Source organism: Somniosus microcephalus, chromosome 4, assembly GCF_052327205.1.
Source record: "Somniosus microcephalus isolate GS21.2 chromosome 4, FLI_Smic_1.0, whole genome shotgun sequence".
Classification (NCBI taxonomy): domain Eukaryota; kingdom Metazoa; phylum Chordata; class Chondrichthyes; order Squaliformes; family Somniosidae; genus Somniosus; species Somniosus microcephalus.
The window spans coordinates 226,288,848-226,302,491 of record NC_140990.1 but is presented as its reverse complement, the minus strand read 5'-3'; the positions used below and the strand labels follow the sequence as shown (position 1 = coordinate 226,302,491).

At 45.5% G+C, this 13,644-nt stretch overlaps 1 protein-coding gene across 1 annotated transcript in view; it reads left to right on the top strand.

Annotated features, from left to right (window-relative positions):
- The first annotated feature begins 546 nt into the window (after positions 1-546).
- The window catches only part of ankar (ankyrin and armadillo repeat containing), a 306,667-nt gene continuing 293,569 nt past the window's right edge, over positions 547-13,644 (top strand). The window contains exons 1-2 of the mRNA XM_085984217.1: positions 547-2,319; positions 11,291-11,915. Coding sequence (XP_085840343.1) covers positions 2,299-2,319; positions 11,291-11,915 — 646 coding nt within the window. The 5' untranslated portion in view covers positions 547-2,298. The remainder of the gene's footprint in view (positions 2,320-11,290; positions 11,916-13,644) is intronic.

Sequence of the window (13,644 nt, the reverse complement as noted above, 5' to 3'; positions counted from 1 at the left end):
AGCCCTAACAGTCATAAACCAAAGGGACTACAAGCGGCTATTCTCACATATACCCTTGAGAGATACAGAGATTGTCTTGAAGACGTACACGGGGCAAAAGTCTACCCCAAAGGAAAAATAAGGGTGAATGTTATATATAACGGCAAGGAAACACCAAAAATGGACCTATATGTATTGCCAGATGGAGGACCACCACTACTAGGATGTGAATGGATCCGGAAGATACAGCTAGATTGGCATTCCATACAAGCACTGACTGTAGATGCCAAAAAGGATGACGACGTCACACCTGGACGACTGTCAAAAATGCTAACTGACGCACAAGAAGTGTACCAGGAGGGACTCAGAACACTAAAAGGCATAACAGCGATGATCAAAATAGAAGAAAATGCAAGCCCAAAGTTTTTTAAGGCCAGACCGGTGCCTTATGTGATCCGCCCAGCCGTCGAAGCAGAGCTGGAAGGTTTGGAACGTTCAGGAGTACTGTCCAAAGTGGACTGGAGCGAGTGGGCTACACCCATCGTTCCTGTAATGAAGAGGTCGTTGAGTAATACGCCTGGGGAACCAAAGAAGGTTCGCATCTGTGGGGACTTTAAGGTGACAGTGAACCCAGTCCTTCACACTGTACAGTATCCGCTTCCGCGGATTGAAGATATTTTCGCCTCGCTATCTGGAGGGAAACGCTTCACTAAGATTGATCTGGCCCAGGCGTACCTGCAAATGGAGGTAGAAGAAGCCTCGAAACAGTACCTCACGATCAACACTCATAAAGGTCTCTACCAATACAACCGGCTGGTGTTCGGGGTAGCATCAGCTCCGGCTATTTGGCAAAGGGCAATGGATCAAGTCCTGCAAGGGATTCCAGGGACCCAGTGTTATTTGGACGACATCCTGGTCACGGGCGAAAATGACAGTGATCACCTCGCCAACCTGGAGCAGGTGCTCACTTGCTAGGGCTTATGTGTGGTGGCCGGGGATCGATCAGCAAATCGAGGACGTGACAAAGAGCTGCTCAGGATGCCAGAAGGTCCAAAATGCACCACCACATGCCCCTCTACACCCATGGGAGTGGCCCTCATCTCCATGGCAACGGGTGCATATTGATTTTGCTGGTCCATTCATGGACTCAATGTTTTTAATAGCCGTGGATGCGCACTCGAAATGGCCTGAGGTGATCAAAATGTTGTCCACCACCACGGAGAAAACTATTGCAGTCCTACAGACCATATTTACCAGGAACGGCTTGCCAGAGCAGATTTGCTCTGATAACGGACCACAGTTTGTGTCAGAAGAGTTTCGAAGATTCATGAAAAGGAATGGGGTAAGGCATTACACATCCACCCCGTATCATCCAGCCACAAATGGATTGGCTGAGAGGTTCGTACAAACCTTTAAAAAAGTAGTAAGGGCCATGTGCGATGACGACATTCCACTGCAGCATAAGGTGGACAATTTCCTGTTAGCCTACAGAAATGCGACTCATGCAGTCACCAACCAGACCCCGGCCATGATGTTCTTTAACCGAAGGTTGAGATCTCGTCTGGATTTGCTCAGACCAAATGTATCAAGAGATGTTGAGAATAAGCAATTCCAGCACATCAATGAGAAGCCGACAAGGAGCTTCAATGTAGGGTAACCAGTCTTGGCCCGCGACTACCGAACAGAGAAATGGCAACCAGGAACGATATGCACACGGCAGGGGCCACTAATGTACACAGTGGATGTTGGGGAGAACATTGTGAGAAGCCATGTCGACCAGATCCTAGAGTCACAGGAACGAGTCAACCCCATGTCTCGCGTACCTGGTGATGAACCCGACATACAGGTAGCATCTACCCCAGAAACAGTAGCATCGGAAGCTGATGAACCAACCGACGACAGGGGGCCAGAATCGCCTCCGCACCAAGAGCAAGACACTCAGGAAAGGCGCTATCCAGAAAGGATCAGGAAGCCGCCCAAAGACTGAATTTATAAATGGACTATTTTCAGTTAATGTTGCATGTTAAAAGTGTTAATTGTTAAATGAATGTTATGGTACTGTTAATCTAAAAGGGGAGGAATTGTAGTGTATGTACCTTTAAGGGGAGAACTACTTTTTACAGCTCCTGTATACTGTAGTACCGGCAGTGGCCACACCTGTATATAAACCCTGAGTAGGGATCTGTACTGTTAGTTTTAGAGTAACCCTCATCCAGTAAACACCTGTTGATTGTTCCCTGCAGCCTCTCGTCTAGTTATTGAAGAACACACAACATCAAGATACACGGATCTAACACAGCCTGTTCATCCTTTCCTAATATGTATGCCCTCGCATTTCTGGTATGATCCTTGTAAATCTTTATTGAACACTCTCCAGTACCTCTATATCCTTTTTCTAATGTGGCAACCAGAATTGTATGCAGTACTCCCAAGTGTGGTCTAACCAAGCTGCTCTACTTTTCAATTCAATCCCTCTAGAAATAAACCCTAGAGCTTGGTTTGCATTTTTAATGGCCTTGTTAACCTGTGTCGCTACTTTTAGTGATTTGTGTATTTGTTCTCCGAGATCCCTTTGCTCTTCTACCCCATTTAGATTCGTATTTTCCAAATAATAAGTGACCTCCCTATTTTCTTACCAAAATATGTAATACCTCACATTTTTCTGTATTGAATTTCATTTGCCAATTAATGTCTTCTTGGAATTTGTTGCAGTCCTCCTCAGTATTGACTACCCCCCCAACCCTCCCACAATTTGGTGTCATCCGCAAATTTAGAATTTGTGTTTTTAATTCCAAAGTCTAAATTGTTAATATAAATTGTGAACAACTGTGGTCCCAGCACTGATCCTTGTGGAACACCACTTCCCACCTTCTGCCACTCTGAATAGCTACCCTTTACCCCAACTCTCTGCTTTCAGTCTTGAAGCCAGCTAGTTATCTATTCTGCTACTTGCCCCTTGACTCCGCAGTCTCTGGCCTTATTCATTAGTCTATTATGTTGTACCTTATCGAAGGCCTTTTGAAAATCTAGATAATTACATCTACTGCAGTACCCTTGTCTACTCTCTCTGTTACCTCTTCAAAAAATTGAATGAGGTTGGTCAAGCAAGACTTTCCCTTTTGAAATCCACACTGGCTATTCATTATTATATTTTTGGTTTCTAGATGTTCTCTATTTTCTCCTTTCATAGGGATTCCATTATTTTTCATATAAGGCCAGAAGCTCAGCTCAGGGTCAAATAGGATATCAAGGTTGCAAACTGCCTGGTTCAGCCTCGGACAGTGGCCAGGGAGGGGATGGAATCTTGGCTAGGGAACAGAGTTTGTGGCAGGAACCGAAGACAACAACTTAGTCTTCCCAATGTTTAATTGAAGGAAATTGCAGCTCATCCAAGACTGGGTGTCGGACAAGCAGTCTGACAACACAGAGGCAGTGGAGGGGTCGAGAAAGCTGGTGGTGAGGTAGAGCTGTGTGTCGTCAGTGTATATGTGGAAACTGACAGTATGTCTTCAGATGTTGTTGCTGAGGGCAGCATGTAGATAAGAAATAGGAAGGAGCCAAGGTTAGATCGTTGATGGACTGCAGATGTAATAACTTGGGGGCGAGAAGAGAAGCGATATCAGGAGATTCTCTGGCTATGACTGGATTGATAAGAGAGGAACGAGGCGAAGGCAGTCCCACTCGGCTGGACAAAGGAGGAGAGAATGGTGTGGTCAACTGTGTCAAAGGCTGCAGAAAGGTCGAGAAGGACGAAGAGGGATAGTGCATCATGATCACTGCCACAGAGGATGTAATTTGTTAGTTTGATTAGGGCCGTTTCATTGCTGTGGTGGGGCAGAAACCTGATATGAAGTTGCAGGGAAAATAGTATGAATTTGGGAGGCGACCACTTGATTGATTGAGTTTTTTGATGAGGTATCAGAGGGTAGATAAGGGCAGTGGAGTTGATGTGCATATGGACTTTCAAAAGGCGTTTGATAAAGTACCACAGATTAGGCTTTTAGCAAAATTGAAGCCCATGGGATAAAAGGGCAGTAGCAGCATGGATATAAAATTGGCTAAGAGATAGAAAACAAAACGTTGTGGTGAATGGTTGTTTTCAGACGGGAGGGAGGTATACAGTGGTGTTCCCCAGGGTTCAGTACTAGGACCACTGCTATTTTTTGATATACATTAATGACATGGACTTGGGAGTACAGGGCACAATTTCAAAATTTGCAGATGACATGAAACTTGGAAGCGTAGTACATAAGAACATAAGAAATAGGAGCAGGAGTAGGCCATTTGGCCCCTTGAGCCTGCTTCGTCATTCAGTAAGATCATGGCTGATCTTCTACCTCATCTACACTTTCTTGCACTATCCCCATATCCCTTGATTCCCTTAATATTCAAAAATCTATCGATCTCTATCTTGAATATACTCAATGACTGAGCCTTCACAGCCCTCTGGGGTAGAGAATTCCAAAGATTCACCACCCTCTGAGTGAAGAAATCTCTTCTCATCTCAGTCCTAAATGGTCGACCCCTTATTCTGAGACTGTGAACCCTGATTCTAAACTCCCCAGCCAGGGGAAACATCCTCCCTGTATCTACCCTGTCAAGCCCTGTAAGAAATTTGTATGTTTCAATGAGATTGCCTCTCATTCTTCTAAACTCTAGGGAATATAGGCCTAGTCTGCTCAATCTGTCCTCATAGGACAATCCCCCCATCCCAGGAGCCAGTCTGGTGAACCTTCGTTGCACTCCCTCTATGGCAGGTATATCCTTCCTTAGGTAAGGAGACCAAAACTATACACAATACTCCAGATGAGGTCACACCAGGGCCCTGTTTAAGTGCAGTAAGACGTCTTTACTCTTATACTCAAATCCTCTTGTAATGAAGGCCAACATACCATTTGCTTTCCTAATTGCTTGCTGTACCTGCATGTTAACTTTCAGTGATTCGTGTACAAGGACACCCAGGTCCCACCAACATTTCCCAATCACTCACCATTTAAAAAATACTTTGCTTTTCTATTTTTCCTACCAAAGTGGATAACTTCACATTTCTCCACATTATATTCCATTTGCCATGTTCTTGCCCACCCACTTAGCCTGTCTATATCCCCTTGAAGCCTCCTTGCATCCTCCTCACAACTTACATTCCCACCCAGCTTTGTATCATCAGCAAACTTGGATATATTACATTTGGTCCACTCATCCAAATCATTGATGTAGATTGTGAATAGCTGAGGCCCAAGCACTGATCCTTGCAGTACCCCACTAGTTACAGCCTGCCAAACTGAAAATTGTTCTGTATGTACCTTTAAGGGAATAACTGGTCTTAGACTGCAGTACCGGCAGTGACCACCCCTGTATAAAAGGCCCTAGCAGGCTTCTGTAGTTTCAGTTTCAAGCTGCCTCTTGTTCAGTAACGTACCTGTTAAACTGTTCTCCCGAAGTCCGTGTATTATTGCGGCGCGGACTTTACAGTGGCAACGAGTAAGTTCGAACTCACCTGCAGTGTTGCATCATCTCACGGGTATCTTGCCTGAAAGGAAGGTCCTGGAAGGTCATAGTCTGAGCAACGGGCGTCGACCGAGGGCAACCGCCCAAAGAATCCATCGGTGTTTGGAGAATTGCGGGAGAGACTGTGGTTCCAGCGAATCGTGCTGGTAGCAGGTAGCGCGCTGACCCTTCCGGACTGTGGCGGGCTCAAGCTCGATCGAGCGGCTCTACAAATCGGGCCGCGCAGCGTCGCCGGGAAAAGAAAACAAGAGAGAGAGGGTGGAGCGCACAGGGCGTGGTCGGTGCTCGAGAACAGGACAGCGGAGAGAAACTAAACGGGGGGAGAAGGAAAGCGAGACGCGCCGAAGCTGCGGGTCGCCGCCATTACCCCGTAGAACGCTAGGAGCAGCGTGGCAGTAAGGGGAAGAGGCAAAAGCGCAGGAGGCGCCATTTTATTCCATTGGGGAAGAAGCAAAAGCACGGGAGGCGCCATTTTAAATTGCCCAAGATGCCAAAAAGTGGCAGTATCACTGTTTTCGACAACGAGGTAGAAGACTGGACCACGTATGTGGAAAGAATCGAAGTGTACTGCAAGGCAAATGAGGTGGCTGATGGAAAGAGGGCGTCGGTATTATTAAATCTGATGGGTGCGAGTACGTACGGCCTATTGCGGAATTTAATTACCCCAGCTAAACCAATGGAGAAAAGTTTTGAGGAGATTGTTCATATCTTACAGGAACACCTAAACCCTACACCACTGCTGATAGCAGAAAGATTCAAGTTCCATAAAAGAAACCAGCACAAAGATGAGAGCAATGCTGGCTATCTTACGGAACTACGCAAGTTATCGAAGCACTGCCAGTTTGGAGCAGGACTGGCAGACACCTTACAAGATAAGTTTGTCTGCGGGCTCCAGAGTGAAGGAACCCAGAAACGACTACTTTCAAAAAAGGACCTGATGCTAGAACAGGCTTTCAGCGTGGCAGTATCCTACGAAGCAGCAGCACGGGGAGCTGCGGAAATACAACAGAAACCACAGGAATACAGCGCTAACGAAATGGCGTATGGAGCAGAAAAGTGCTATCGCTGCGGCAGAACAACCCATGAGCAGAAGGACTGCTGGTTTAAAGACAAAATATGCAGGCAATGTGGGAAAATGGGACATATAGCAAGAGTCTGCAGGTCGGGAAAGAAGACCAACACGACAAGAACTACTAAGGAACAGTACAGGAAAGTAAAGCAACTGACAGATAGTAGTTCAGAAGATCAGGAGAGTGATAAGGACTCCGGGAGCAGGCGACTAAGTTGTTTAAAGTTACACAACGTGATCGCAAAAGAAGATCACCGAACCATTTGGGTCACCCTCATGATAGCAGGGTCCCCAGTGAAGATGGAATTGGACACAGGATCAGCCCTAACTGTCATGAATCGACGAGACTATGAGCGGCTGTTCTCACACATACCCTTGAAGGACACGTCCATGGTATTGAAGACATACACGGGGCAAAAGGTCTACCCCAGAGGAAAAATAAGGGTGCCAGTTGAATATACCGGAAAGGAAACACAGAAACTATACATGTATATACTACGAGATGGAGGACCACCATTATTGGGACGTGAATGGATCCGAAGACTACAATTGGATTGGCATTCCATTCTGGCACTAACTGTGACTGACAAAAAAGATGATGACGTCGCACCTGGACGTCTGTCACAAATTCTATCTGACGCGGAAGAGGTGTTCCAACAAGGACTTGGGACTCTAAAAGGAGTAAAGGCAACCATAAAGATTGAGGATAGCGCAACCCCAAAATTTTTCAAGGCCACACCGGTGCCATACGCGATACGCCCAGCTGTGGAAGCTGAACTGGAGAGTCTGGAGCGTTCGGGGCTGCTGTCTAAGGTGGACTGGAGCGAGGGGGCCACACCCATCGTTCCTGTAATGAAGAAAGCACTGAGCATCACGCCTGGGGAGCCAAGGAAGGTTCGCATCTGTGGGGACTTCAAGGTGACTGTGAACCCAGTCCTGCACACAGTACAGAAGATATTTTCGCCTCACTATCTGGAGGGAAACGTTTTACAAAGATTGACCTGGCTCAAGCATATCTACAAATGGAGGTGGAAGAAGCATCTAGGAAATACCTCACGATAAACACTCACAAAGGCCTTTACCAGTACAATCAACTGGTATTTGGGGTAGCATCGGCCCCGGCTATGTGGCAGAGGGCAATGGAACAAGTCCTGCAAGGGATCCTGGGGACCCAGTGTTATTTGGACGACATCCTGGTTACGGGCGAAAATGACAATGAACACCTTGCCAACCTGGAACAGGTGCTGACGAGATTGCAGGAATATGGGCTATGAGCCAACCATCCCAAATGCGAGTTCTTCAGGAGACAAATCTCGTATTGTGGCCACATGATTGATGAGGAAGGGTTGCATAAGTCGCCGGACAAGATTGAGGCTGTAGTCAAGGCTCCAGCACCAGAAAATGTGTCGCAACTGAGGTCGTTCCTCGGGTTGGTGAACTACTACCATAAGTTCTTGCCGAAGTTATCTACAATTCTGCACCCACTGAACGCCCTCCTTCAAACTGGTGTAACATGGAAATGGAGTGATGAGTGTAAGTGCGCCTTTCAGGAATGTAAATGCCAAATCACTTCAAAAGAAGTATTGGCCCACTACAACCCAACACTACCGATTCGGTTGGCATGTGATGCGTGACCTTACGGCATTGGAGCGGTGCTGTCACACAAATTCCGTGACGGTTCAGAGAGGCCAATAGCCTTTGCATCGCGCTCGCTAACCTCAGCCGAGCGTAACTACGCCCAGATTGACAGGGAGGCGCTCAGCCTGGTGTGGGGGGTGAAGAAGTTCAATCACTATCTGCACAGGCAGAAATTCACCCTACTGACTGATCATCAACCCCTGGTCTCAATTTTTAACCCAAAGAAGGGCGTTCCAGTGATGACGGCGCAACGGCTGCAAAGATGGTCACTTTTTCTAGGGGCACATCAGTATGACATAGAGTACAAAGGTACGAAACAGCATGGAAACGCTGATGGGCTGTCGTGCCTACCGTTGCCTATGGCGGAAGAAGCACCTGCAGTGGACCCTGTGGAGATATTCCATGCGACCATAGTCGAATGTTTGCCTGTTACAAACGCAAGTATTGAGAAGGAAACCCGAAATGACCCGACACTCTCTCGGGTCTATGATTTGACGGTGAAGGGATGGCCAGCATATGGCGACTCACTGTTGCCAGCATTCTCGCCAAGGAGGGAACAGCTGTCAGTGTGCCGGGGAGCCTTGATGTGTGGATCCCGAGTGGTAATTCCACCCAAGTTGAGAGATAGAGTGCTCAATGAGCTTCACGAGGGTCATCTGGGAGGGGTAAAAATGAAGAGCCTAGCCAGGGCGTTTGTGTGGTGGCTGGGAATCGATAAAGAAATCGAGGATATGACCAAGAGATGCACAGGATGCCAGAAGGTCCAAAACGCTCCACCACAGGCCCCGCTACATCCATGGGAGTGGCCCTCATCTCCATGGCAACGGGTGCACATTGATTTCGCTGGTCCATTTATGGACTCAATGTTTCTAATCGCTGTGGACGCCCATTCGAAATGGCCAGAGGTCATTAAAATGTCCTCCACCACCACGGAGAAAACTATTGCAGTCCTAGGGACCATCTTCGCCAGGAATGGGTTGCCAGAACAGATCTGTTCCGACAATGGCCCACAGTTTGCGTCTGAGGATTTCCGGAGGTTCCTGAAGAATAATGGGGTGAAACATTACACATCTGCCCCATATCATCCAGCCACAAATGGATTGGCTGAGACGTTTGTTCAGACCTTTAAAAAGGCCATAAAGGCAATGTATAATGACGACATACCACTGCAACACAAGGTGGATAACTTCCTGTTTGCTTACCGGAATGCGACACATGCAGTAACCAACCAAACTCCAGCCGTACTGTTTTTCAACCGGAGACTAAGATGCCGCTTGGATTTGCTCAAACCAAACATAAGACGAGATGTTGAGGATAAGCAGTTCCAGCACATAAATGAGAAGCCAACCAGGAGCTTCAAGATAGGGCAACCAGTCTTGGCCCGCGACTACCGAACAGAAAAACGGCAGCCAGGCACGATATGCACACAGCAGGGACCACTAATGTACACAGTGGACGTTGGAGAGAGCATCGTGAGACGCCATGCTGACCAGATTCTAGAGTCACAGGAACAAGCCAAACCTGTACCACAAGCATATGCACCTGGTAATGAGCCCGAAGTACAGATTGCATCTACCTCAGAAGCAGGGGTATTGGAAGCTGACGAACCAACCAATGACAATGAGCCAGAATTGACTCCACCGCCAGAACAGGATACTCGAGAAAGGCGCTACCCAGTCTGGATCAGGAAGCCTCCTCAAAGACTGAACTTATAAATGACTATTTCAGTTGATGTATATATTACTGAGAAAATTGTAATTGTAATTAGTTATTATTTAGTTGTTAAATGAATGTTATGTACTGTTTATCTAAAAGGGGAGGAATTGTTGTGTATGTACCTTTAAGGGAATAACTGGTCTTAGACTGCAGTACCGGCAGTGACCACCCCTGTATAAAAGGCCCTAGCAGGCTTCTGTAGTTTCAGTTTCAAGCTGCCTCTTGTTCACTAAAGTACCTGTTAAACTGTTCTCCCGAAGTCCGTGTATTATTGAGGCGCGGACTTTACAAAAATGACCCGTTTATTCCTACTCTCTGTTTTCTGTCCGTTAACTAATCCTCAATCCATGTGAGTATATTACCCCGAATCCCAAGAGCTCTAATTTTGTTTTGTTAGTAAACAGTGAGGAAGATAGCCAAAAACTTCAAGAGGACATAGACAGGCTGGTAGAATGGGAGGACAAATGGCAGATGAAATTCCATGCAGGAAAGTGTGAGGTGATACATTTTGGTCGGAAGAATGAGGAGAGACAATTCAAGCTAAATGGTAGAATTTTAAAGGGAGTGCAAGAGCAGAGAGACCTGGGGGTGCTTGTGCACAAATCTTTGTAGGTGGCAGGACAGGTTAACAAAGCAGTTAATAAGGCATATGGGATCCTGGGCTTTATAAATAGAGGCATAGAGTACAAAAGCCAGGAAGTTATGCTGAACCTATATAAAACACTCGTTCGGCCCCAGCTGGAGTATTGTGTCCAATTCTGGGCACCACACTTTAGGAAGGATGTAAAGGCTTTGGAGAAGTTACAGAAGAGATTTACTAGACTGGTTCCAGGGATGAGGGATTACAGTTACATGGATAGCCTGAAGAAGCTGGGGTTGTTCTCCTTAGAGCAGAGAAGGCTAAGAGGAGATTTGATAAAGCTGTTTAAAATCATGAAAGGTTTAGATCAAGTAAATAAAGTGAAACTGTTTTCAATGGCTGAAGGGGCAATAACCAGAGGGCACAGGTTCAAGGTGATTGGCAAAAGAACCAGAAGTGACATGAGGGAAAACTTTTTAAAGCAACAAGTGGTTATGATTTGGAATGCACTGCCATATACATTCAAGTCCGCACCACATGGACTTAATTGAGCGAAATGAAGGGGAGAAAATACAAATAAACCTACCAGTTTTTAAATTGACAATAAATAAATCTTTTAAATCTTTATCCTTTTTTTCTTCACAAAAAAGAAAGGCCTATTATAATTTACAATCGTAAATAACAACTCCATAATTGGTTTAGGAAATGTACAGGCCTCATTATAGACAGACACTAGATTAATAATAAGAAAATAAAATGTTTTAATACCAATGCACTAAAACTGTACTGATACTTTGTAGGAGGAAACTGGTCGAAAGCAGAGACTTGCCAATCTGGATTCCCCTGGTAAGCTGAAGCAGGACAGTCAGAATAGTGAAGAGGCCTATTTGGCTGCTGTGGCAGTGCAAATGAGTGCAAGTGCTGCCCTTGGCAAATACAACCTGAGTGATCTACAGGAATTGCTCACCACAGCCTCCTGCAGCTGGCTGCAGTCCACTGAAGAGTTTCACCTTCCAGTGGAGTACCCCAATGGACTCTCAAGCCAAATGAAAGACTTTGCCTATTCCAATGCTCTAATTCTAGCTCCAGTGGTACCAAATGCTCCTTTGAATTATAAAGATGTCCAACAAATTCTGAGAGAATTGGTGATGGGTATTTATATTCTGAACCAAGTTCCAACTATTTATTTAGATGGTAACTATGATTGCAGTACCTCATGTCTTCTGTCACCAGCTTATCATGATACTCTAATTGGGCAGATTTTGATAGATGTGGACTACACTATGAAAGCACTTTGGCATGGAGCCTACATGGCAAAGGAAAAAAGGATACGGTTTTCAGAATTGTGGCGCTCCAGTCTGGATATAGATGCCAATGGAACTCCAAAAACAAAGGAAGATATACTTTCTGAATTTCTTAAAGCAGGTAAAGTTTTATGAATAATTACACTTGTTAAACAAATTTATTTTTGCCAAGAAATAGTAAATTATGCATAGCAGGTAAATATGGAAATATGAAGGGTAGGTACAATAGTTGTGCAATTAACTCAAATTAGGAAATATAGAGGTATTTTGTGGGATAGTTGGTTAAGTAGTGCCCTTTCATCTCATGTACACAGGCTCAAATTCAGCCTAGACTGATGGTTTTCTTTTGTTTGCTAGCTGCATGGGTGTTATATGAAGTGAGTTTGGGAAGTGTTAACCCAGAAACCATAACAAAAAGCCATCACCAATTTGCACTAAATAGAAAATCTCACTAACAATTGCAAAAATTGTTTATACCAATCTGGCATAAAAGGAAATCTAAAAAGGTGACTCAACCGTGGATAACAGGGGAAATTAGAGACAGCATAAAATCCAAAGATAGGGCGTATAAAATAGCCAAAAAAAGCGCCAGAGCGGAAGATTGGGAACAGTTTAAGATAGAGCAAAGGAGGGCAAAGGGCATGATCAAGAGGGGCAAAATAGCTTACGAAAACAAGCTGGCGGAAAATATAAAAACTAACTCCAAAAGCTTTTATAAATATATCAAAAGGAAAAGACTGGTGAAAACCAAAGTTGGTCCATTGCAGTCAGATACGGGGGAATATATAATGGGAAATAAGGAAATGGCAGATCAACTAAATGCATACTTTGGGTCAGTCTTTACGAAGGAAGACACAAAAAACCTCCCTGGGATATCGGGAAAAATAGGGACATTGGCAAAGGAGGAACTGACGCAAATCAATATCTCTAAGGATATGGTGTTAAGGAAGCTAAAGGGATTGAAGGTGGACAAATCCCCAGGGCCTGATAACATGCATCCTAGGGTACTGAAGGAGGTGGCCCTAGAGATAGCGGATGCACTAAGGATGATTTTTCAGAATTCATTAGACTCGGGAACAGTGCCGATGGATTGGAGGGTAGCTAACGTTACCCCACTATTCAAAAAGGGGGGTAGGGAAAAAGCAGGTAATTACAGACCTGTAAGCCTTACATCAGTTGTGGGCAAAATGCTGGAGTCCATCATTAAGGATGAAATAGCGGAGCACTTAGCAAATGGGGACAGGATAGGACAGAGTCAACATGGATTTACAAAGGGTAAATCGTGCTTGACTAATCTATTGGAATTTTTGAGGGAGTAACTGGTAGAATAGATGGGGGAGAGCCAGTAGATGTGGTGTACCTGGACTTCCAAAAGGCCTTCGATAAGGTCCCACATAAAAGATTAGCATGGAAAATTGAGGCTCATGGGATAAAGGGGAAAGTTTTGGCGTGGATAGGGAACTGGCTGTCAGATAGAAAACAGAGAGTTGGAATAAACGGCTCATTTTCTGAATGGCAGGCAGTAACAAGTGGGGTACCACAGGGATCTGTCCTGGGCCCCCAGCTGTTCACAATTTACATTAATGACCTGGATCAGGGAGTCGGATGCAGCATTTCCAAATTTGCAGACGACACTAAACTAGGAGGGGGGGTGGGCTCAGAGGAAGAGACCAGGAAGCTCCAGAGCGATTTGGACAGACTGGGCGATTGGGCGGATAAATGGCAGATGCACTATAATGTGGACAAGTGCGAAGTTATCCACCTTGGGTGCAGGAACGGGAGGGCAAATTATTATTTAAATGGCAATAGATTGGGAGAGGGGGAAGTACAGAGAGACCTGGGTGTTCTTG